The 23,476-nt window shown below is 38.3% G+C and overlaps 1 protein-coding gene across 6 annotated transcripts in view; it reads right to left on the bottom strand.

The window, feature by feature from the left end:
* Positions 1-23,476, bottom strand: part of LOC104868217 (ATP-dependent translocase ABCB1) — a 301,331-nt gene that overhangs the window by 40,139 nt on the left and 237,716 nt on the right. For 3 of the 6 annotated variants that reach the window (XM_010632887.3, XM_010632886.3, XM_010632889.3), the window contains 9 exons: positions 22,309-22,500; positions 21,601-21,772; positions 12,999-13,123; positions 6,196-6,367; positions 3,820-3,933; positions 3,559-3,669; positions 3,249-3,374; positions 2,944-3,147; positions 2,466-2,636 (listed from right to left, as the gene is read on the bottom strand). The exons of 2 other annotated variants lie outside the window; for them this stretch is intronic. In XM_010632887.3, coding sequence (XP_010631189.1) covers positions 2,466-2,636; positions 2,944-3,147; positions 3,249-3,374; positions 3,559-3,669; positions 3,820-3,933; positions 6,196-6,367; positions 12,999-13,123; positions 21,601-21,772; positions 22,309-22,500 — 1,387 coding nt within the window. Of the gene's footprint in view, positions 1-2,465; positions 2,637-2,943; positions 3,148-3,248; positions 3,375-3,558; positions 3,670-3,819; positions 3,934-6,195; positions 6,368-12,998; positions 13,124-19,821; positions 19,893-21,600; positions 21,773-22,308; positions 22,501-23,476 lie in introns of all 6 variants that reach the window. One more of the 6 variants, XM_010632888.3, reaches the window with a different exon arrangement.

The following is a 23,476-nucleotide window of genomic DNA, read 5'->3' as shown; positions in this document are numbered from 1 at the left end:
GGAATTTTTTTTTTTTTTTTTTTTTGGGTACCAGGGATCGAACTCAGGTCCTTCAGCTTGAGAGGCAGGTGCCGGAACCACTGAGTTAAATATAAGACTACAATTACAAGCTCTATCACCATATTGACCTAAATTATAATCTTAATTCTGGCATTTATAAATTCCAGCATTTTATCCAAGTCTTTTCACCTGAGTGAGGCTCAGTGCACTCTTATGTCAAGGGTGAATATCAGTACTTCTCAAAGTAGGTCTCATTGATAAAAATATAAAGGACTTAAAAGCTCAGCACTGAACTTGGAGAACATGCTTAATAAATGATATTTGTTTTTAGTTGAAAACAAGTGCTCTGTAAAGGTTTTGAAACGTCACTCTATTTTTAGCTTAATACAGAACAGAGGCATATAAACAATTTGTCTAACATTTATTTAATCTTTGCAATTTTTTGTTTTGTTTTACTTTTGTTTTTTGAGATAGGGGCTCACTACGTAGAGGCTGACCTGGAACTCACTATGTAGCACAGGCTGGTCTCCAACTCACAGCGATCCTCCTGCCTCAGCCTCCAGAGTGCTGGGATTATACACATACACAACTATGCCTGGCAAATCTTCATAAATTTTCTAATTATTGTCACTCTATTATTTCCAGTAAGAAGCAACAGAATTTAAAATATACATATATACAAAAATACCACAAAGAAGATGAAAAAAAAACTATTAAAAATACTGAAAAGAAAAATGTGTGAGAAAAATTAGAGTCCAATAACTAAAGAGAGAAAGCAATGCACCAACTCATTGTCTATCTGGAGAAAATTCATCCACATGAAATTAAATCACATAATTTGTATTCTATAGAAAATTCTGTTAAATGAAATCATACAAAACCGTTCTTTTTTTCTAGTTTGATACATACTTCCACTTTAGGATAACAGGAAAACAAAGAGAAGGAAACAAAAAGAAAAATACAGATGTGAAATCACTGATACACTACGGGAAAAGCAGTCTTCATCTCATCTACTTCTAGTTTGGCTCCGAATGTTTACCAAACTGCTTTCAGCTCCTGCTATAATCTACTGAGCACACTGATGGGCTGTTCAAAGGCACATAAAGGGCTCTATCACTGGAGAGAGGAGAACTGTAAGGAATGTGGGTTCATCTTTGAACCTCTGTGACAGAGGTGCCCCAGCACCTTTGCTTACAAGTTCTGCACATTCCCTGTGCTCCCCAGGTGGCCCAGTTACTATCACAGCAGGAAGAGGAAGCACAGTGTCTGCTGCACAGCAGGAGCACACTCTGGCTGTCTAGGGTGAATTAGTCTGTCCTGTACTCAAGCTCTGAAAGGTTGTTATGGCTCATATCTACATGATCCTCCCATGCTTCATGCCCTGACAGGTGGGACTTTTGGAGGTAGTGGGATCAGGGCTCTGAGATGCTGGGCTAAGGGTGCATGGCACTGGATGAACACACTGATTAGGTCAGCGTAGCTCTGGGCTGGCTGAATGGACTTACTGAGGACAGAAGGCCCACCCTGGGTGTGAGTGGCACCAACCAGCAGGCTCGTACCTGAATGGGACAAAAGGAAAGAGAGCTAACTGCTTCCTGCCTGCCATGACTTGGATTGTTTCTCCTCTACACACCATACTGCCTTGGCGCCAGCCAACTATGGACTGAAACCTCTACACAATGTTAGGTAAGATAAACCTTTCTTTCTTCAACTTGTGGGTGGTTGGTATTTTGTAACTGCAATGACAAAGTAACTAAGATAAAGGTAAACCTTTGTTGATAATCAATGACATTTCAAGCCTGACGTAGGTGAACAATACCATAGACTTTCTGCCTCTATCTTGCATGTTTTTTCTTTCTTTCTTTCTTTTCTTTTCTTTTCTTCTTTTTTTTTTTTTTTTTTTTTTTTTTTTTTTTTTTTTTTTTTTTTTTTTTTTTTTTTTGGTAACAGACATTGAACTCGGGACCTACACTTGTGAGGCAGGCAGAGGAACCACTGAGCTAAATCAACAACTATTCTGCTGTATCTTGATGACACAAAATTTCTTCTTTTCCAGTGTCTAAACATGACACTTACATTCTATAAATTAAAAGTGAATTTCCAGATTGTATTTTCTTCTTCTAGACAGTACTATAAATTTTCAAATTGCAAAATGGTTATCTTTATAGCAAAGCTGTCAAGATCACAATGAAGATCAATTTTCTTTTGAGTCTACATTTCTCATTGTTTAATTTAAAAGATTTACAAATGTTTTTAGATGAAAGCATTGTGATATAAAAGAGAGATCAGAGAAACATACAGAAAGTTAACAAGCAAGCAAACAGGAAAAGCCTTGGAGGCCTGGTCTTTTTGATAGGTAAGGGAGTCCCCCAGGAAAAAAAATCAGAAATAAATCAAACTGAGTAAAATTAACAAGAGAATGCTATTATCCTTAAGAACAGCTGGTGCGACCCGGGCTCACAGACCTTATCCAGGGCCACCTGAACCACTGCTTCACTCTCTGTGTCCAAGGCCGACGTGGCCTCGTCCAGCAGCAGGATCTTGGGGTTGCGCACCAGGGCGCGGGCTATGGCGATTCTCTGCTTCTGTCCACCACTCAGCTGGGCCCCTCTCTCTCCAACCATGGTGTCAAATTTCTACAACAGAAAAAGCACCAAAGGCCTGAGCAAGAGCACAGGTTATTTCACATTCACATTTTAAAGTGACATGTAATCCCATAAACCACGCAATCAACAGAGGTGCTACAATCCCAGGCTTTCAAATCAGCAACACATAGCCCCACCTTCAAAAACTGTATCTACTGCTAACTGCCCTTGCTACACACAGGCTAAGCTTGGTTTCCATCCTTAGGCTACTCCTCCAATGTGTAGTCGCTTCCTAACTCTAGGTGGATTCTGCTGGACCAGAGCTCTGTGCTTTGCACCTCTTGAATGAACCACTCACATGGGGCAGTTTCATGATGAAGTCATAGGCGTTGGCTTCCTTGACAGCTTTCTGAATCTCATCCATGGTGACGTTTTCTCGACCATAGCGGATGTTTTCAGCTATTGTGGTGGCAAACAGCACCGGTTCCTGACTCACCACACCGATCATTTCCCGCAGATACCTCACATTTATGGTCCTGATGTCCTGTCCATCAATAGTGACCTGAAAGCAAAAACGAGTCAGATGTCCACACATTTGCAGTGGAGACCACAGCAGGAGAAGGATCTGCAGCGGCGACTGCTGAGGGCCCACGTCCCGCTCACCGTGCCCTCGCTGGGGTCATAGAGCCTCTGCAGCAGCTGCACCGTCGTGCTCTTCCCACAGCCGCTGTTTCCAACCAGGGCCACGGTCTGCCCACTCTGCACCTTCAGGCTGAGGCCCTTCAAGATCTACCGAGGCAAGGGAGAGGCAGACTTCGCCACAGGTCACACAGAGAGAGGCCTCGTGAATTAGCAGCTCTATTCAATACCAGGCTACAGCACACATGCATTTTTCCTTTTTCACAGCTCTTAGAGACAGAAACTTTTCATCCAACATATTGTCCAGTCACTCATTAATCAGTTACCGTCATACCTTGACCTCTTTTCGGGACGGGTAACTGAAGTGGATATTGCTGAATTCCACGTTGCCCTTAATATTGTCCGGTTTGTGGCCGCTGGTTGAGAAGCTGTCAATGCACGGCTCCTACACAGAATCAACGTTCAGAAGATCAGTAAGTGAATGAGTTGCAGTAACTTCCTCTCAGTGATATTTCGGGGGAAACCAGAAAAAATGGTAACGAAATAAATGCTTAAGAGAAAATCTGCTCTTAGTGACAAGGCAGCTGTGACTTACATTGTCAATTATCTTGAAGATTTCGTAAGCCGCTCCTCTTGCGCTGGCAAATGCTTCCAGATTCGGAGATGCCTGTCCAATACTTAAAGCCCCAGTCAATACAGAAAAGAAGACCTGCAAAATGTGATGGAAAACCATCAATTTATTTGGTGATTACTATATATTTTCCATACTTCTTTCTTCCACCATAACCTATTTCAAAATTGCAAGGCAACTCAAGAATTCAGAATAGTAAAAATATTTTAAAAGTTTCTAAGTAAGAAACTTAAATTTAAAGGTACCACCTCAAAAAAATTAAGTACTGCAATACATGGTAATAAGCTTGATTTAATCATTCACATTGCATTAAAAAGGCTACATTACACTGCACAAGAGCAATACACTCATAATTTGTCAACTGAGAATAATATAATTTTTTCAGGGGGGATACTGGGGATCGAACTCAGGACCTAGTGCTTGCAAGGCCGGTGGCAGAACCACTGAGCTAAATCCCCGGCCCAAATAATATAAATCTTTGAAACGTGAAAAATTTTGATGTTTACATTCTTTTATTTAGTATATGAAGAAAGCACTATTGGTCTTACTTGCTCAGTGAAACGATGTAAATTAGTGATCATAGTATCATAATAAATATTTTTGTATTTCTTCAATGACTTAGAATTTTTATTAAGATCACTGGGAAGCCAAAATGGAATGTAAACACTTGTTTCTATTTCTATGAGAAGTTAAGGTGAACATTAGTCACTGTTCATTTTTTCCTAAATCATACGAGAATTACATCGCCCATACTTTTACACAGAAGGAACTGGCTAAAGGATTCTATATTCATTATTTATGTTCTAAAACAATCCTAACAGGGAAGACATGGTCTTCTTCACATATCAATGTGACAAAAGAGGTAACAGGCCTGCAGGAATGAAGAGACCAGTAAGTGGAGAGCTAGAATTTGAATGACATCCATCAAATCTTGTACTTACTGTTCTGGATGCCTCTACTCTGTGAATCAGAATGAGATTCAGAAAATGCTGAATGTCAACTGTTTTTAAAGGCCTGAGGACACACTTCAGTGATACAAGCAATCATCTAACATGAGAGAGGCACTAGGTTCCATCTCAAGTCCAGCAAAAATAAAATGAAATGAAGTAAAAGGAAAAGAAACAAATGAATTAGCTACAGCACAATTAAACAGCATACATGTATCACTGCAAACTTTTTGGTAAAAGCCATTCCTAATAACAGCTTCAAAATGTTGAATGAGGCAACTATTTAAACACAAAAGAGGCAATTGTTGCAGGGATATTACAAACCTGAATTTTGAAAAAAGGAACTGTTTTAATGGATTCACAACAAAACAGTTTCCCATAACTTCCTATACTTACGTTTGGCCTTAAAAAAAAAAAAAAAAAAAAGGCTGGGGACTTAGCTCAGCGGTTCGGTAGCCTGCCTTGCAAGCGCAAGGACCCAAGTTCAATCCCCGGTACCAAAACAAACAAAAAAAAATTCAGTGTGTTTTCTATCAAGACTGTACTTTTGAGTTGCACTGAATAATTTCATTTGTTAAATAGAAGATACCATCAAATGGCAAAGTCCGCTTTACTTGTGTAAAGGTCTATACTGCAGGAAACTCTCAAACAGGTTTCTTTTAGAAGAGTAATGATTTATACTTACTAAATATATAAGGTGTATTGTTTGCAATTCAAAAGAATTTCAGAGTAAATTAAACCATGTGCTTTGCATTTGCTTTGTGAACAATTAATTGAAAAACAAATGTGAAGAGCTCAGCTTCAGATTTGTCACAAAGAAATGATTTCATCAAATCCAAGTACACACTACAAGATTATTAATCTTCATATTGTTTAGCTACAGGAAAAACTGCAAAAAATGTAGAAAAAAAGAGAAGATTGTTTGCTGGATGCATCTAATTCCCTTTCTACTCTTTCTTTTCTGTTTTAACTTCAGTGGAGCAGGAGACTGAACCCATGGCTTCACGCATGCTAAGCAGCCACTCTAACACTGACCCATAAGACTTTTTTTTTTTTTATTTTTCAGACACAGTATTCTATGCTCCAATGCGGGCCTCATATCTGGCAATCCTCAGCCTCCTGAGGAGATGGAATTACAGTCTCACACCATCTTGCACGTCTTTACAATTCAATCTTTTTTCAAAATTTGTTCTCCTAAAGTTAAGCCAATACCGGGGCTGGAGACTTAACTCAATTATGATGCCGCTTGCCTCCCAAGCACAAGGTCCTGAGTTCTATCCCCATATCAAAAATATAAATAAATAAAATGAAATAAAGTTAAGCCAAAAACACACCATGTCACTGACATTTTCAGTGATGACTCATTTCCCTGTATAACTCATATGTAACTTACAGTGAGCACTTGTCCGATAGAATATTCACCAGACAGGATCAAGGTGGACCCATACCAAAATGACAGCGCATAGGATGCATATATAACCAGAAAATTGGCACCAACAGAAACGTTGGCTGTGACAGCTTTCTTTATCCCAATTCTTTTCGCTTCTTCTAAATTTTTATTGTACCTGGGACAAAGAACAAAAATTGTCACACACATCTTCAAATTTTATTAAAAGTATGTGAGTGTAGCATGATGGTATTGAGGAGTTACAGTGTGCCCAACCCAGAGGATTGCACTGATTTTCTCCTTCTGCCCATAGAGTCACCCTATAAGGTTACTACTATTTCTTCCCCTCTTGGAGAAAGGAAAACTGAGGCTTACAGAGAGCAGGTTATTTGTGGGGAAATCTGAAAGCTCCAACCATGGCCTTAGCAAGAGCTAAATGAGTGAAGCAATATTTTTGCAAACTTCTAGAACATGTATTTTCCTATATAAGACAAGGAGAATCTATGGGGAAAAACTCTTCAAAATCTGCATGCCTCTGTCATTAACATAATGGAGCTATAATGACAGAAAGTACTAAGCAGAAGAAAGTCATTTAAATCTCTGAACCTTAAAGAAGTTTGGAGTCTGATCCTTATCCTGCTTGCCTCAAGAACCGTTGTAAGGAAGAACTGTGAGATTACTTCTGTGAAAGCATTCTGAGCATCTGAATTGCTATGCAATATTTGTATATCAAAATAAGTTAATTTCATACATATGTGTTTTATGAGACTGACGAGCTGCCTGCTGCACTAAGGAGGAAGTGGAGTTACGTATCTCTTTTAAAAGTCACTAATCCACAAAAATATTTTGACTTGCCCAGGGATTTAGCTCAGTGGTGCCGCTGCCTATCACACAAGTGCAAGGTGTTGAGTTCGATACCGGTACCAAAAGTAATTTTACTTAAAAATATGTGATATTATACCACTGTTCATCAGTTTACCCTTTCTCCATGTTGCCTACACATCTTTCTTAGCATTTGTCATTCATGGCTGCAGGAAGCTAGAACAAAGGGCTCTTGCATGTGGCTCGGACACCGAATGCCTTCTGGCTGTAGGGATTGAGAGAACCAAGTCGGTACATGGAAACCCCTATAACTGGTTGACAGCACAAAAGTCTAGGAAACTATTCATTAAGACTACTTGGAATAGCTGGGCATGGAGGCGTACACCTGTAATCCCAGCACTCGGGAGGCTGAGGCAGGAGGATTCCTGTGAGTTGAGACCAGCCTGGGTCACAAAGTGAGTTCCAGGTCAGTCTCAACTACATAGTGAGACCCTGTCTCAAAAAAAAAAAAAAAGACTACTTGGAGCTAATATAATGAATTCTAGAAAAGGGGTGAAAACACACAAGTGAACAGAAAAAACAAAAACTAATTTTGCAGTCTACTCACACATTTTTTTCTCCAGTTCTTATGAGCTATTTCCCAAGTGATAATTTAAGTACAACAAAAACTTGGATTTTAAGTAATATGTAATGCAACTGTTCTACAAAACGAGCAAACACTTCTGAGAAATAATAAGTGGTGTCTTGTAATAAGAGTAGTACAGGATGCCAAACAGTAAATAGTCACAAGTGAGCCAATGATTTCTCTCCTCTCCACTCTGTCTCTCTTCACATCCTCGGGATTGTGAGTAATTCTTCCCCAACAGCAAAGGGTTATGGAGAAACTTGCATTGACAGAGGAGGAATTCTTCACTTCGAATGACATGAGGGAGATGTATAAAATGTCAGAAACAGTGCAGTATTTTGTAGAAAAGCATCACCAGACTAAGGCTGTAACAGTACAAGCTATAAATCTATTTAAGGACAAGCAATGTAACATTTCCATAGAATCCTCAAACTGAGGCAAAAGCAAGTGTCATTGGATATGTTCCTTGTTACAGCTTCAGGAAAAGAAAAAAGATTCCACTGAGCCAATAGATAGTAGTGATTCCGTTACTGACACTGACCCTCATCCTACACAATAATCCTTCTCTCGTCTCCCTCACACCACCCAGGAATGTTTTCAAAGGAAACTACAGGTTAATTTGTTTATTTTTCTTTATATTTTATATATTCTTTCTTACTTTCTATTATATTACAGTTTGTAATGGGTTTTATATGAACATTTTGGGGTTGTAGAATGAATCATAAGTTTCCACTATTACTCATGTGGAAATTTGCTTTCATATACAAGTGCTTTGATTGCAAGCATGTTCATGAGATGAATTATGTTCACAAACCCATGCCTTACGAGACTTGTAAATCTTTGAAGAGTGAACAATTTCTCTTTTAAAGATAAAAGAAATGATGTGTACCACCTTACCTTCATTTCAAAGGAATGAAGATTACTCAATTGAAAAAGATAAATGTGCATAGAAGCAAACAGGGCTCACAGTTAAAGAGAACGGACAACTTCAAACATACAGAACCAAGGTGAAATGATTAGGAAAAAGAATATCTGAGCCTTAACTCTGTCATTATTCTATTTATCAGAACTCTCTGAAGAACTTAGAGATTTGCCTTGTAAAAAGCAGCTCATGATTGTTGAAATGGAAGAACTTCATTCTACAGAGAATTCATATTTTGGGGTCTTTGATAAATCAAACGCATCATTATATAACTGCAAATATATACGAGTTTTTGTTAGAAAGTTCTTTCATTTGTATGTATAGTAGAGTTCAGGCCCTGCCCAGAAGTGATCACACATTTTCTTTTCTTCACGACTACTTCTTAAAACTATCAACTGTACCACAATTGCAAAAGCATTCCAAGTGAAAGTACATAACTATCCCATCCATTAAAGACCGAATCTAAGCATCTCACTAAAACTTGTAAATTCTGGCCTGAAAACATAATCTTTGAATAAAAATTAATTTTAATACACAGGTTTCATGAGTGTGTGTGTTCTCCCATTTTAGCAGTTTAGCTGAAACAAAAGGTACCATTTGGAATAAATTACACATGGCTTCACCTAGGAATTTTAATGCCCGTGATTCAATGCCATCAGCTCCTGTATTGCAGGTCTTGTTTACAAGACAGCGGAAACCATTTCACTGATACAATGTTGGGCTGGTGATTTAACTCAGTGGATCTGCCGCCTGCCTTGCAAGCGCAAAGACCTGAGTTCAATTCCCAGTACCAAACAAAAAAAAAGAAACCAAACAGTGATACGATGTCATCTTATTTAGCAAGAAGAGACACATGCACAGGAAGAAGGAACAATAGGGAAGAAAATCATTTAAATGACATAAATAAAAATAAAGGGTAGAGAAGGGAGCAGAACAACGGTACTCCTGGCCAGGGATTTAGCTCAGTGGTTATGCTGCCTGCCTTGTAAGTGCAAGGACTCCAGTTCGATCCCCGATACCAAAAACAAAAAACAAAACACAAAAAGAAAATGGTACTCCTTTTATATAGGCTTTTTGGTTAGTTTTTCAATAAAAATATTCTTATAAAACTAGCTTTTAAAATTATCCTATTCATTACAAACTTTAGTAAGAAAATGGTGCTTAAACTAAGAGCTCTAAAATGGCCTAAAGTAGTAAAGTCTTTTAGAAATATTCTTCTTCTTAACTATTATGAAAATATTTATTCATTCCTATTCAAGTAGGTACTTAAAAGAGCAAGGACATTTACTTGAAGGAAATGCCAATCAATACTAATACACACATTTGCAACATACACATACGAGGGAAAAATATTTTTAAATTAAGGATAACAGGACTACTCTAACTGCTCAACTAAATTACCTTATAATCTAGCTAAATTCCAACTCCGAGACAGCAAACCTCCTTGAACTTGCCATTTGGAAAAAAATGTCAACCTGAGACTTTGATTGCTGGTCTATGTGGAAGCAGAGAAGAGGAGAGCTAGAAAGAAAGCTGAAGGACGGGGCTTGCTCTAAGAAGTCTCGCCAACTCTCCTTCCAAATGAAACCCTAAGTTTCGATCTTCGTCCACCCTCTCCAGCCTCCTCGCAGACCGCCATCCCCCTCTCCCCTAGACGCCCATACCAGCCCCCTCCGCTCTCCCTGACCCCACCGTCATGCATCAGAAACTTTACAGATGAAGAAAGAGTCTCAAAAGACAATGTGGCTGGTCATTCCTCTATATTATCAGCCTCAGAAGAAACCCTAAGTCTTCACCATAGCTTACGAGTGTCTCCAGTGTCCAGCCCACACCCACCCTAATTTCCCCTTCCTCAACTGAGAACTGGTCACAAAAGCCTCAGGTTTCCCAGAGAGTATCAAGGCCTATCCCATCTCACGGAATCTGGAAGATTTCTCTTCAGCCCACCCCATCTCAACCTCTACCACCAGCTTTTCTCAACCTGCAGGTCTCAGTTCAGATGGAAATTCCTCAAAGAAGCTTTCCCTGACCACCACACTCAATTTGCCTGCTTTGGCCTTGTAAACTTTCATGTTTTCAGAGAATGTTTAACAATTCTGTAATTTAATGCCACTCTAAATATAACCTGAGGACTCACAGTACTTTATCTAAATAATGTTTCTTCCAACTGGTGTACTAGACACCCTTTTTAGCTGTCTGTTCCCTGTTCTCCTGCTGTTATTTGACCAGATGTTAGGGAACTAATTAAGCAAAACTTGCCATTTCATTAGTCAGACATTTTAAAGCAAAAGCAAAGCCCTTGGCATAGGTCAGTGGTGCCACCACCTGTCCCGCAAGTGTAAGGTTCTGAGTTCCATCCCCAGTACCAAAAAAAAAAAAGCATCACAGACTACAAAACTAGACAGCCAGAGGCTATGAGTCCTGCTCATATCCTATAAACTCTCATCTTGTCACAGGTTAAGTAGTATTCTGAACAACAAAAACTCTCCTTAAGGCTTTTCAACCCAGTTTATAACCCCTTAAACAAAAGATTTTTTTTACCTATATCTGTTAAATGTTAAAGAAAGCCTTTTACTGCTCAGACATCAAAAGATCTGAAGAATATTATGAATTTAAATACTTTAGCATTGATACATAGATCTGATAAAAAACAAGGTATCATAAGATCTTCAATTTTTTTTCTAACAATGTGCTTTTCAGATGTACTTTTATCATCACATCATAGAAAATGTCACCTAAGCAGGAACATGGGCAAGAAGGAAAACAATCCACAGATTAAAGTGTTCTACATACCTTATAGAAAATAATCATTCAATATAGGAGAATCAAGAATTAGTTCAATAGGCCAAAAGTAATAATAATCAGAGAGAGAAAATACATTTCAGACTTAGAAAATTATTTTATACATTATGATGAATTAATTTTGAAATTATTAATTTTGACATCTGGACATTAGGAAATTCTTTGAATTAGCAGATATAAGAAGAATAAGATTAAAACTGTATATTTTCCATTACTCATGCTGTAATATATCCTTTGTCATTAAGAAAGCATATACATACTGGGGAAAAAACCCCTTCTAATTATAACTATTCTCTCTCAAAGACAGTAGAATAGGAAAAGACTTTATGAACAAATACTCAGTAGCACAGGAACTAACACAAAGAATCAAGAACTAGGATCTCATCTTATTAAAAAGTTCTGGACTGAAAGAGCAACCACCAACAGAGCTAAGAGACAACGTACAATGCAGGAAAAATTTTTACCGGCTATTCCTCAGACAAAGGTTTATGCTCTAGAAAGTATAAAGAACTCAAAAAAATCAGACGCCCAAATATAAAGACAATTCAAAAACAGGCATCTGAAATGAACTGACATTTCTCAAACAAGTAAAAAGCAGCAAAAAAAAAAAAAATGTGAAAAACGGTTCAACATCACTGGTCATTGGAGAGATGCAGATGAAAACAACACTGAGATTCCACCTCACCCCACAAAGAATGGCTGCTATCAAGAAATTAATAACAAATGCTGGCAGGGTTGTGGGGAGAAAGGAACCCTTCTCCATTGTCCGTGGAAGTGCAGACTGGTTCAACCACTGTAGAAATCATTATGGAGATACCTTAAAAAACTAGATTTAGAGTTCCTATTTGACCCAGCTATTCCTCTGCTGAGCATCTTTCCAAAAGAATTAAAAGAATCATACCGCAGCAAGATAAGCACACCCATGTTTATAGCAGCACAGTTTGTAATAGCAAAAAGTTGGAAAGGGCCCAATTGCCCTTTAACTGGAGACAGGGTAAGATGTGGTTTCTACATAAAACTGAGTACTGCTCAGCCACAAAGAATGAGAAACTGGAGGAAAATGGATGCACACTGAGGATAAATAGGACACAGATTTGTAAATACCAAATAGCTTCTCTGGCATGAAAAACTGGAAGTGTAAATAAGGTTCAAATTGTATAATTGACAATGTGAAACAGGAAGAACAGGGCTAACACAATAAGGAAAGTTGGAAGGGTAGGGGAAAGGAAAAAAGGGACAAGAAAAAAATGAGATAAGGAAAAAATGGAAGCAAAGTCTTTGTAAATAGGGAAGGGTGGAGGGGATGAAGGAAGGACAGGGGTATGGGGAAAAAATAAGAACCAAGATACATCATATAAAGGTACAAGGTCCCAATGATGAATGTAACTGTACTGTGTACCTAAAAAGTACCAATAAACTCAATGAAAAAACAGTAATAATGTTCTCAGGACATCTGATCTGAAAAAGAATTTAGCATATTTATCAGTTTAAATAAAAAACAGTCCTGGGCATGGTGGCCTATAATATCAGCCCTAGGAGGCTGGGGCTAGAGGATGTCCATGAGTTTGAGGCAGCCTGGGGTACATAAAGGAGACCCTATCTCCAACAAACAAACAAACAAACAAAAGGAACTCAAACCTTTCAAGTTCTTTCTTTTGTCCTCCAAATGCAATCACAGTTCTAATGGCGGCTAAGACCTCTTCAGCCACAGCTCCCGCTTTTGCATAGGCCAAGAGCTCTTTATTCGTAAATGTAGACAGTATCTGTTAAAATGTTAAAATTGTAACTTTAAGTGATTTAAAATTTTTTAACAAATTATGTTTTTCAAAGGAAAAATACACAGACACTACTGGTATATTAACACATTTGAAGAAAAAATCTTTTTGTGAGTTATATGCAGTCATGATGTTGTATATTTTAGCATATATTCACTCTGTAAACTCCTCAAAGTGATTTAGTCTAAGATAATCTATAATAAATTAGATTAATCCCCATCATTTTCCAATGAAAGCCTCATGGATCCTTACCTATGTCAACATAACAGGAACTTTGAGATATTAAATTTACACCATAATTATAAACAAACAGAAAAAAAATATACACATAGATAGATAGATAGACAGACAGACAGACATAGACATCCATGAAATACGGACAGCACTGAACACACTAACTACGATGACACTGTGGCTTGGAAGCGTGAAGGTGGGCAGCAGTGTAGAGGAATGCGGGGACCCTGACTCCAAGAAGGGGGAAGGGAAGCAGGGTCTCCTCTGCTGGAGCTCCTAGAAAGAGGAGAACAGTCAGCCACCAAGGGAAGTCTCCTTTCTGTGTGCTCTGTGCTTCTTCTGTTTGGTTCCTCAGCATCTATTCTGTGGACCAAAGATTCATTCATTCTTCTTCATTGCACAGTGAATCCATATTAACTTTCCCACTTGCAGATGAGGAAATGGAAATGAGCATTAAGCAATTTGCTAGCAAGTGGGCTATCCAGGATCCGAGCCTGGACGCCATGGCTTCAAGGCCTGAATTAACGACCACTGGGTGAATCTCTCTCTAAAGCCACGAATGTGTGAACAATTACGAAAGCTGGATCAACTGGTACGGACAAAGCCCCAAGATTTCTGCCCGTAAAAGGAATGCTGGAGAGGTCAACCATGTAAGTATTGCACACAAACATGTGTAATAAAATTCTGATTAAAACATATTTACTTTCAACAGCTAGCGTATAATATTTGTAGAGTTCTTCATCTGATCGGTATGATTTCCTGGTATAAAATGAGCAAAAGATTTTCACAGTGCATTTCATCCTTTCCTGGGTGTCAAACTTAAGGAGCTGTGATACGTGCAAGAATGGGTGGGTGAAGGCCTGCGGACATGCAGTAATTGTATTCTCCGCGCAGACATTACGCTGCATGTATCTGTGGTCCCCAAGCAACAGCCCACTGATCCAGGAGACCACGCTGACTCCCCAAAGCCGACTTCTGAGGGCTGCCCCGCTCCTGTGCTGCAGTCACGTCGGCACCGGGTTAGGGCGCTCGGTGCCATTCCTGAGCCAACAGGTCTGCAGAGCACAGGGCTCACGCCGCAGGCAACACCAGCAAAGGACAGGAAATAACAGCAGGGTTACACCAAGACATATTTTTCAATTAGGAGTTTTTAAATATGCCATTTTTATTTATTGTTAATGTGGCAAGTACCATGCTGAGTTCTAGAAATCTGACTCCTTTTTCCTTCTATGATCTTCTTAATATTAAGCAGACAAAAATATGATCATCTTCACTGTCTGCTAAAAGAAAACCTCACACACAGTCTCAGGGATATGAAAAGTCAATTCCTACTACTGTTCCAATATAAAATGAAGAAAAGATATTTGATTCTTACAATGGCTCACATAAACAATATAAAGTACATTAGCCCATCTCTTTGCCAAAGACTGATGATCTCTTATTAGAATTCTAATGGGCTCTAATTTGAGACAAATTAGTTTTTTTTTTACAAGTTAAAAATTGTCTAACAAAGATGATTTTATATTATTCAAACATAGATCCAGGAGACATATTTTGGGCTAAAGAAATGTCACTGCACCTGGATTCTAGTTTTCCACTTCTTAATGTAAGTTGTACTTTATAATATTTTGTAAATACTATTATTTTAGCATTTTATCTCGAGATAGCTGCACTTTCACATGTATTTGTACAACACAATACAGTGAGACCCTGCAGGCCCCTCATGCAGTGTCCCAGAGGTCTGTCACCTAGTCAGATCCGCGGGACTACCGCTTCAGGCACGACACAGAACGGCATCACGCAGGTCCCGTCCCCCGGCACGTCTCCGCACCAGGGTTGCTCCCACTCACCTCTCCTTCCCTCGCATCCCGCAGGTCTGACTTCTAATGTGTTGCCATCTCTACACTTACACCATTTTAAGAGTGTCTTATAAATGGAATAGCACAGAACAGGACCCAATTCGAGAGAATGTTTCACCCAGTGTGATTCTCTAGAGATTCATCAAGAGGTTGCACACTCTCGCATTTTGTATGGGTGAGCAATGTCCCACGGCAGGGATGGTAATGCATGCTTCGTTCTGTAAGAAACTCTTAACTGCTTTTTGGGCGCTGTGCCATTTTCCATTCCCACCAGCAATCTAGGGGTGACTAGTTTCACTGTATTCTTGCCTGCATTTGTGTTCACTATTTTTGAATTTTCATTTAGCTTAGGGCTAGGGATTTAGCTCCGTGGTTCCACGCATGCCTCACAAGGTCAAGATCCTGAGTTTCATCCCTGGTATCAACAACAAAAAATTTTTTTGTTTAGTTTATTAGGTTGTAAATCGACTATCTTTATAGCACGTACTAAAAGATTTGGGAGAATACTACAAAAATTCTTTCAGGACTCAATGATTTTTTGTCATTAATTTCTCCTAATTAACTTCATTAAAGAGGGAGTTTAATTTGTTTCCATTTCAGTCAAACATAGATAATTCATCATATACTATACAGTGAATTAGCAGAGAACGCAATACCCATATCCAACTCATTTTTTCCTGTTTTTTTTTTAAGTATTTGTTGGTCATACCTGATGTTTGCGTTCATCTTCAGGGGTGGGCACATATACTTTTTTTTTAGTCCATGTTTCACACATGTAATGTTTACATTCATTGTGGATAATCAGTACATATACATGACACATCTTCAACCTTTTTATTTTCCCTTTCCCTCCCCTCTACTTCCCCCTCACTCTCCTGAACTCCATCCCATATGCAAACGTTTTACCTCCCTCATTCCTTTTATCAGTTTTTTATTTTATTATTTATTTGTACTTTGAGTTTCTCTTATGAGAGAAATTATTAGTATTTTAAGCTTGTACATCTGAGTTTATTTCACTTAACATTTTCAAGGTGCATCCATTTTTCTATACATGTGTCAAATTTACTCCTCTTTATAGGTCAGTAGTATTCCAGTTTTAGCCATCCTGATAACCATGTAGTGGTATCTCATTCAGGTTTAATTGCATTTTACTAATGGTTAATAATTCTTAACAAATTTCTTTGTGTGTACTGCCATCTACAAACTGTCTTTTCTTAAATGTCTGTTCATGACTTTTACACTTTCTTTAAATGCGGGTTTTTCACTGTAGATTTTGGAGGATTTCTTTGTTATATAACCTACTAGTTCTTTCTCAGACATGTGGTTTAGTCTGTAACTTGTCCTTTCAGTCTCTGCCCATGAACTTTCACAAAGTACAAGTGTCATTTTGGTAAAGTATAACTTCCTGTTTTTCCCTAATAAAGATCATACTTTTGATTAAAAATCTAAGAACACTGCCAAGGCCTACATTTCAAAGATGTTTTTCTCAAAGTTTTATAGATTTAAGTTTTGTTTGTTTTGTTTTTTTGGTACCAGGGATCGAACTCGCGTCCTTGCACTTGCAAGGCAGGTGCTGGCACCACTAAGCTAAATTCCCAGACCTACAGATTTAAGTTGTATATTTAACTCTGTGATCCATTTATTATTTTTATGGAATCTGTGAAATTTGGATTGTTTTTTCCTTCCTTTCTTTGTCTTTTCTCTTTCTTTCTTTAGGTTTCACCTCTATATGTCCAATTATTCTAGGATTATTTTAGGTTTTGGTTTTCTGTTTTAGTAAATACCTGTGACACACAATGACTACCTTCATCTGAGGGAACAGATACATACAAATAACACATTTTGATCATTTTTAATCCCTCTTGGGCCTTCATCTCTTTTCCCTTTTCCCTACATCCCCTTTCCATCTCCACATTCCTACCATCTCTTTTCTTTTGCACTCAAAAGTATTTACAATTCTCTTATATTTAAGAAACCATGTGATATTTAACCTTTTACCTCTAATTTATTTCACTGAGCCTTATGGTTTCAAGAGCCATCCGTTTTCCTACAAAGGACTCCACTTTATCCTTCTTTATGGCTGAGTAGTACTCCATTGTGTATATCTATACCATGTTTTTCCTTATCCATGTATATATTTGATGGGCACATAAGCTGCTTCCATAATTGAGCTATTGTGAGTTGTCGGCACTAGTTTTGAAAAGGCTTTGCTTTCTCCATTCACTTGCTTTGCATACTTGTCATAAATGTCATAAATGACCTGGGCATATTTACACAGGTCTATTTCCAGATCGTCTAATCTACCCCATTCCTCCAACAATACCATACGCACAGTAAGCCTTACAATCACATAGCTTTCTACCTGTAAGTTTATCCCTTTTCTCAAGATTGTTTTAGGTATTCCAGGGTTTGTGTTTTTCCATATCCATTTTTATAATGTACTTCTATGTCCACGCTACAGAAAGCCTTATGGGAATTTGTAAAAGAACTGTCCTAAACCTGTGGTTCTGCTGGGAAAGTGACACCTGTACTCTGTTGGGTCATCTACTGTAATCCATGAAAACACTGCTTCTCACCATTTCTTTAGTCTTCTTTGATTTTTCTCATCGACAATAATCCTCACTCTACAGGTTCTAAAGGATTGTCTTTGAAATTTTATTTCAAATGATTATATAATCTATTACAGCACCTATGAAAGTTTCTATGTGTTCAAGATTCGTGTATAAAAACGCAATTGATTTGCTACCTGGTGACCTTTCTGAACTTAACTTGCAGATTTTTTGCAGAGCTGGAAATTTTAATTAAAAAATTACCGGGCCACAGATTTAGCTCAGTGGTACTGTGCCTGCTTCAAAAGTACAACGTCCTGAGTTCAATTCCTGGTGACACAAAAACAAAAACAAAACCATTACCCCATCCATAAATAGATGTGTTTTTATTTCTTCCTTTCTAATCTTTTCAATTTTTCTTCCTTTCTGCAGGAGCTTGGCATCCTGGTGCTCTGAAGAGTGGTGAGAGGGGCATCCTTGTCTTAATTCCAGTCTTACAGCAAAGCTGCTCTTTACCATTAGACACGATATTAGGTAGGTATATCATCTGAACAATTCCTCGTTTATTTAATGGTTACAGGGTAATTCAGATAATCTACTTCATTTCAATTCAGTTTGGTAATCTGTGGTTATTAAAGAATTGATCAGGGCCTGGGATTCAGCTCAGTGGTTAAGCCACCTTCTTCGCAAGCACAGTGTCCAGAGTTTGATCACCAGTACCAAAAACAAACAAAAAAAAACAAAACAAAGAATTGGTCCCTAAGATGTCAAATTTATGAGCATAAAGTTCTTCATAGCATTCCTTCATCCTACAATGTCTATGGAAGCCTGTATTGTCCTATAAAGTCCATGAGATTAATGAAAACCCCTATTTGATTCTGATACTGGCTGCTTGGGTCTTCTGTCTCTGCTTTTATCAACTTCACTTAATGCCTGTCAAATTTATTAATAAATACTTTTAAAATCTATTTTATGGCCGGACATTTAGCTCAATGGTTCCGCTGCCTGCCTCACAAGCACAAGGTCCCGAGTTTGATCCCTGGCACCAAACAAACAAAAAAATCTATTTTATGTTTTATTTTTTTCTGTTTTAAATTTGTTTTCTGCATTTACCTTTGTATTTTCCTTCTTCCTCTTGCTGGGTATGACTTTACTGTTTATTTTATACATTTTCTGAGATAGGAACTTGAGTTACCCTGCTGAGTTGAGACATTTCCTCACTTCTAATGTAAACATTAAATACTATAGTATTTTACTGTTGTTCCACGAATTTTTAAATTTACTTTGAGATTTCTTTCTGATCAAAGGATTATGTAAGTGTGCTATTTTCTTTCCAGGTCTTTAAAAAATTCCTTCTCTTTTATCACTACTGTAAGAGGACAGACACTATATGGTTTGCATTCCTTTAAAGGCACTGAGGTTTGTTTTATGGCAAAGGATGTAGCCTATCTTAGTAAGCGTTTTCTGAGCATTGAAAAGAAAATAAATTACCTATTTCACCGTGTTCCAAAAATATTTTCATGTAAAAGCTAATTTGTGACATTTATATAACTAGTTTCTCTTAGTACACTGGAAATAAAGTTTTGTGCCCTTATCAGTTTTTTTCTTTGTAGAAGAATACTTTCACTACAGGACAGACAAAAAGGAATCACTTTAAAGATAATGATAAGCTGTGTATTAACTATTGTTAATTTCTTATTATTTTGTCATGAAATTGTTTTATTTTTATATAAAATAAAAACGATTAATGCATGCCCTAACTCTAACATAGACTATTAGTTCAGCATCTATTTCATATAAGCCAAGGATGACATGCAAGACCTGTTTGCTTTTTCTTGCCGCTTCCCAAATAGCCATGTATCCGAGGACACCACAGAGCCCTGGCAGAAGCAGTACTCAGTGGTGCTTCATAGCTTATCCTACTGGTTTTGAACAGGAGACGTAAGTATGAGCAAGTACGAAACACAAGGTCAGGGCTATGATGACTCACAACCATTACATGGGTGTAGGGGAGTTAAAACCTGGATTCACAGGCCTCACCTACCTTTGCACAGACAGCAGCTAGTAGTCCAAGAACAGGGCTGACAGCCAACATCAAAAGGGTTAGCTTCCAACCACGGGTAAACCCTATTATAAAACCGGCCACAAATGTTGCCATTGATTGGAAATTTCTTCCTTTCTAATCTTTTCAATTTTTCTTCCTTTCTGCAGGAGCTTGGCATCCTGGTGCTCTGAAGAGTGGTGAGAGGGGCATCCTTGTCTTAATTCCAGTCTTACAGCAAAGCTGCTCTTTACCATTAGACACGATATTAGGTAGGTATATCATCTGAACAATTCCTCGTTTATTTAATGGTTACAGGGTAATTCAGATAATCTACTTCATTTCAATTCAGTTTGGTAATCTGTGGTTATTAAAGAATTGATCAGGGCCTGGGATTCAGCTCAGTGGTTAAGCCACCTTCTTCGCAAGCACAGTGTCCAGAGTTTGATCACCAGTACCAAAAACAAACAAAAAAAAACAAAACAAAGAATTGGTCCCTAAGATGTCAAATTTATGAGCATAAAGTTCTTCATAGCATTCCTTCATCCTACAATGTCTATGGAAGCCTGTATTGTCCTATAAAGTCCATGAGATTAATGAAAACCCCTATTTGATTCTGATACTGGCTGCTTGGGTCTTCTGTCTCTGCTTTTATCAACTTCACTTAATGCCTGTCAAATTTATTAATAAATACTTTTAAAATCTATTTTATGGCCGGACATTTAGCTCAATGGTTCCGCTGCCTGCCTCACAAGCACAAGGTCCCGAGTTTGATCCCTGGCACCAAACAAACAAAAAAATCTATTTTATGTTTTATTTTTTTCTGTTTTAAATTTGTTTTCTGCATTTACCTTTGTATTTTCCTTCTTCCTCTTGCTGGGTATGACTTTACTGTTTATTTTATACATTTTCTGAGATAGGAACTTGAGTTACCCTGCTGAGTTGAGACATTTCCTCACTTCTAATGTAAACATTAAATACTATAGTATTTTACTGTTGTTCCACGAATTTTTAAATTTACTTTGAGATTTCTTTCTGATCAAAGGATTATGTAAGTGTGCTATTTTCTTTCCAGGTCTTTAAAAAATTCCTTCTCTTTTATCACTACTGTAAGAGGACAGACACTATATGGTTTGCATTCCTTTAAAGGCACTGAGGTTTGTTTTATGGCAAAGGATGTAGCCTATCTTAGTAAGCGTTTTCTGAGCATTGAAAAGAAAATAAATTACCTATTTCACCGTGTTCCAAAAATATTTTCATGTAAAAGCTAATTTGTGACATTTATATAACTAGTTTCTCTTAGTACACTGGAAATAAAGTTTTGTGCCCTTATCAGTTTTTTTCTTTGTAGAAGAATACTTTCACTACAGGACAGACAAAAAGGAATCACTTTAAAGATAATGATAAGCTGTGTATTAACTATTGTTAATTTCTTATTATTTTGTCATGAAATTGTTTTATTTTTATATAAAATAAAAACGATTAATGCATGCCCTAACTCTAACATAGACTATTAGTTCAGCATCTATTTCATATAAGCCAAGGATGACATGCAAGACCTGTTTGCTTTTTCTTGCCGCTTCCCAAATAGCCATGTATCCGAGGACACCACAGAGCCCTGGCAGAAGCAGTACTCAGTGGTGCTTCATAGCTTATCCTACTGGTTTTGAACAGGAGACGTAAGTATGAGCAAGTACGAAACACAAGGTCAGGGCTATGATGACTCACAACCATTACATGGGTGTAGGGGAGTTAAAACCTGGATTCACAGGCCTCACCTACCTTTGCACAGACAGCAGCTAGTAGTCCAAGAACAGGGCTGACAGCCAACATCAAAAGGGTTAGCTTCCAACCACGGGTAAACCCTATTATAAAACCGGCCACAAATGTTGCCATTGATTGGAAAAACATTCCAATTTTGTCACCAATTCCTTCGTTAATTTTGGAGACATCACTAAAGAACAGATAATGTTAGAAGAAATGTCAGAATTACACACAGAACTTTTTTGCTATCCCCAGTTTTGTGTTTTGTTTTGTTCTGCTGAGTGCAGCATAAATTCTTCATACCTAGGGTCTTTCTGTGCACCTTTGTTTCACTTATCAGGCTGTCAGTTCCTAGCAGGAAATCTGTCATTGACAACAGAAATCCGTAGTCCACATGGTCCCAGGAAATGGAGGTGTTTACTCAGGAAGTATGCAATGCAGAAACTACAAACTGTGAGGAAATTTAACCAGTAAGTACCACTGCATGCTCTGCTGCATACTGCTGTGCTGCACACACTCCGAGTATTCCTTGATTTAGGCAAGTCCACTCCCCACTCACGTAGGTCCCACCCTTCCATGCCAGGTACACAAGACCTGGTTTCTACTCAGGAGGAACTTAGTCTTCTGAGTGGTGTACTAACATGTCCTAAGAGATTTGATGACATCTATCGCATTTCATTTACAATGAGAATCACCTCTGAGTTACACGTAAAACTAGGTACTTACTCTGTGAGCCGGGTGTTCAGCTCTCCCACATCATGCACATCAAACCAGCCTATCTCCTGCTTCATTACAGCATGGAAAAACTGTTTTCTAATTTTCTGTATCTGTCGTCCAGCTGCCAGGCACCAAAAGGAAACCTGAAGGTAAGCAGCAATAAGCACACCAGCACCGATTCCAGTATAATAATAGGCATACCTGAAAAAACAACAAAAACACTGCCACACTGTTTTCTAATGAACCCATTTCTCCAGATCAGACCACTCAGTCTTAGTTTTTTAGTGAGGTATCACACTGTTCTTAACAAATAAGAAGTGCTTACGAGAAGCAGAGATGATGATCATTCTGCAGCGACATCTGTAGCAACATACCGTACAGGAATAGTTAAGAATGCTTTCTGCTTTGGCTCAGATCCCACTTCTTGGCTTAACTGCTGTGTAATCTCAGGCAAGCTGCTGAAATTTCCCAAGCCTCAGTCTTCTAGTTGTTAAAGGGGTGACAAGAATAGTAAGGCAGTCGTGTGTGGGGTACACTGGGGCCAGTGCCCGGCACACAGTAAGTCTCAGATAAATAAATGAGTGTTGTAAATGACTGGGGGGTGTGGGACACAGGCAAGAAGGATCATGGTGGCCCTGTCTACTCTCACGACGTTGGCATCAACTGATGAGCTCTTCTGGGTGGCATCTGCACATTCACAGATGGAAAGAAGTGACAGAACTTGGAGGAAAGTGGAACAAAGACATGGAAACATTCTCCTGACCTTTTCAGCTATTAATCGATCAGAAGCTGGATGTTAAGAGAAAAAAGAAGGGCCAGGGATTTAGCTCAGTGTCACGGTGCCCGCCTCACACGTGTAATATCATGAATTCAACCCCCAGTACCAACAAATAAAAAGAGTGAAGTGAAAATTAAAAGTATATTTATAGTGCCTGCCCAACTACTCATGAGTTATCCTAAACTGTGCAATGAGCCATTTCCAGTTTTGGTTTCAGTTTAAACTCTAACATTAAAAAGCATAAAAATCTTCTAACAGTGAGCTCTGATATGAAGAAATATTCCATTAGGGCCAGGATTTAGCTCAGTGGTGCTGCTGCCTCCCTAGGAAGCACAAAGGTCCTGAGGAAGGTCCTGAGTTCAATCCGTTGTACCAAGAAAAGGAAAGAAAGAAAAAAAA

This window comes from Fukomys damarensis, unplaced genomic scaffold (genome assembly GCF_012274545.1).
Source record: "Fukomys damarensis isolate Sample0158 unplaced genomic scaffold, DMR_v1.0_HiC HiC_scaffold_4, whole genome shotgun sequence".
NCBI lineage: Eukaryota > Metazoa > Chordata > Mammalia > Rodentia > Bathyergidae > Fukomys > Fukomys damarensis.
Note: the sequence above shows the minus strand (reverse complement) of the source record. Positions and strands in the feature narration are given on the sequence as shown.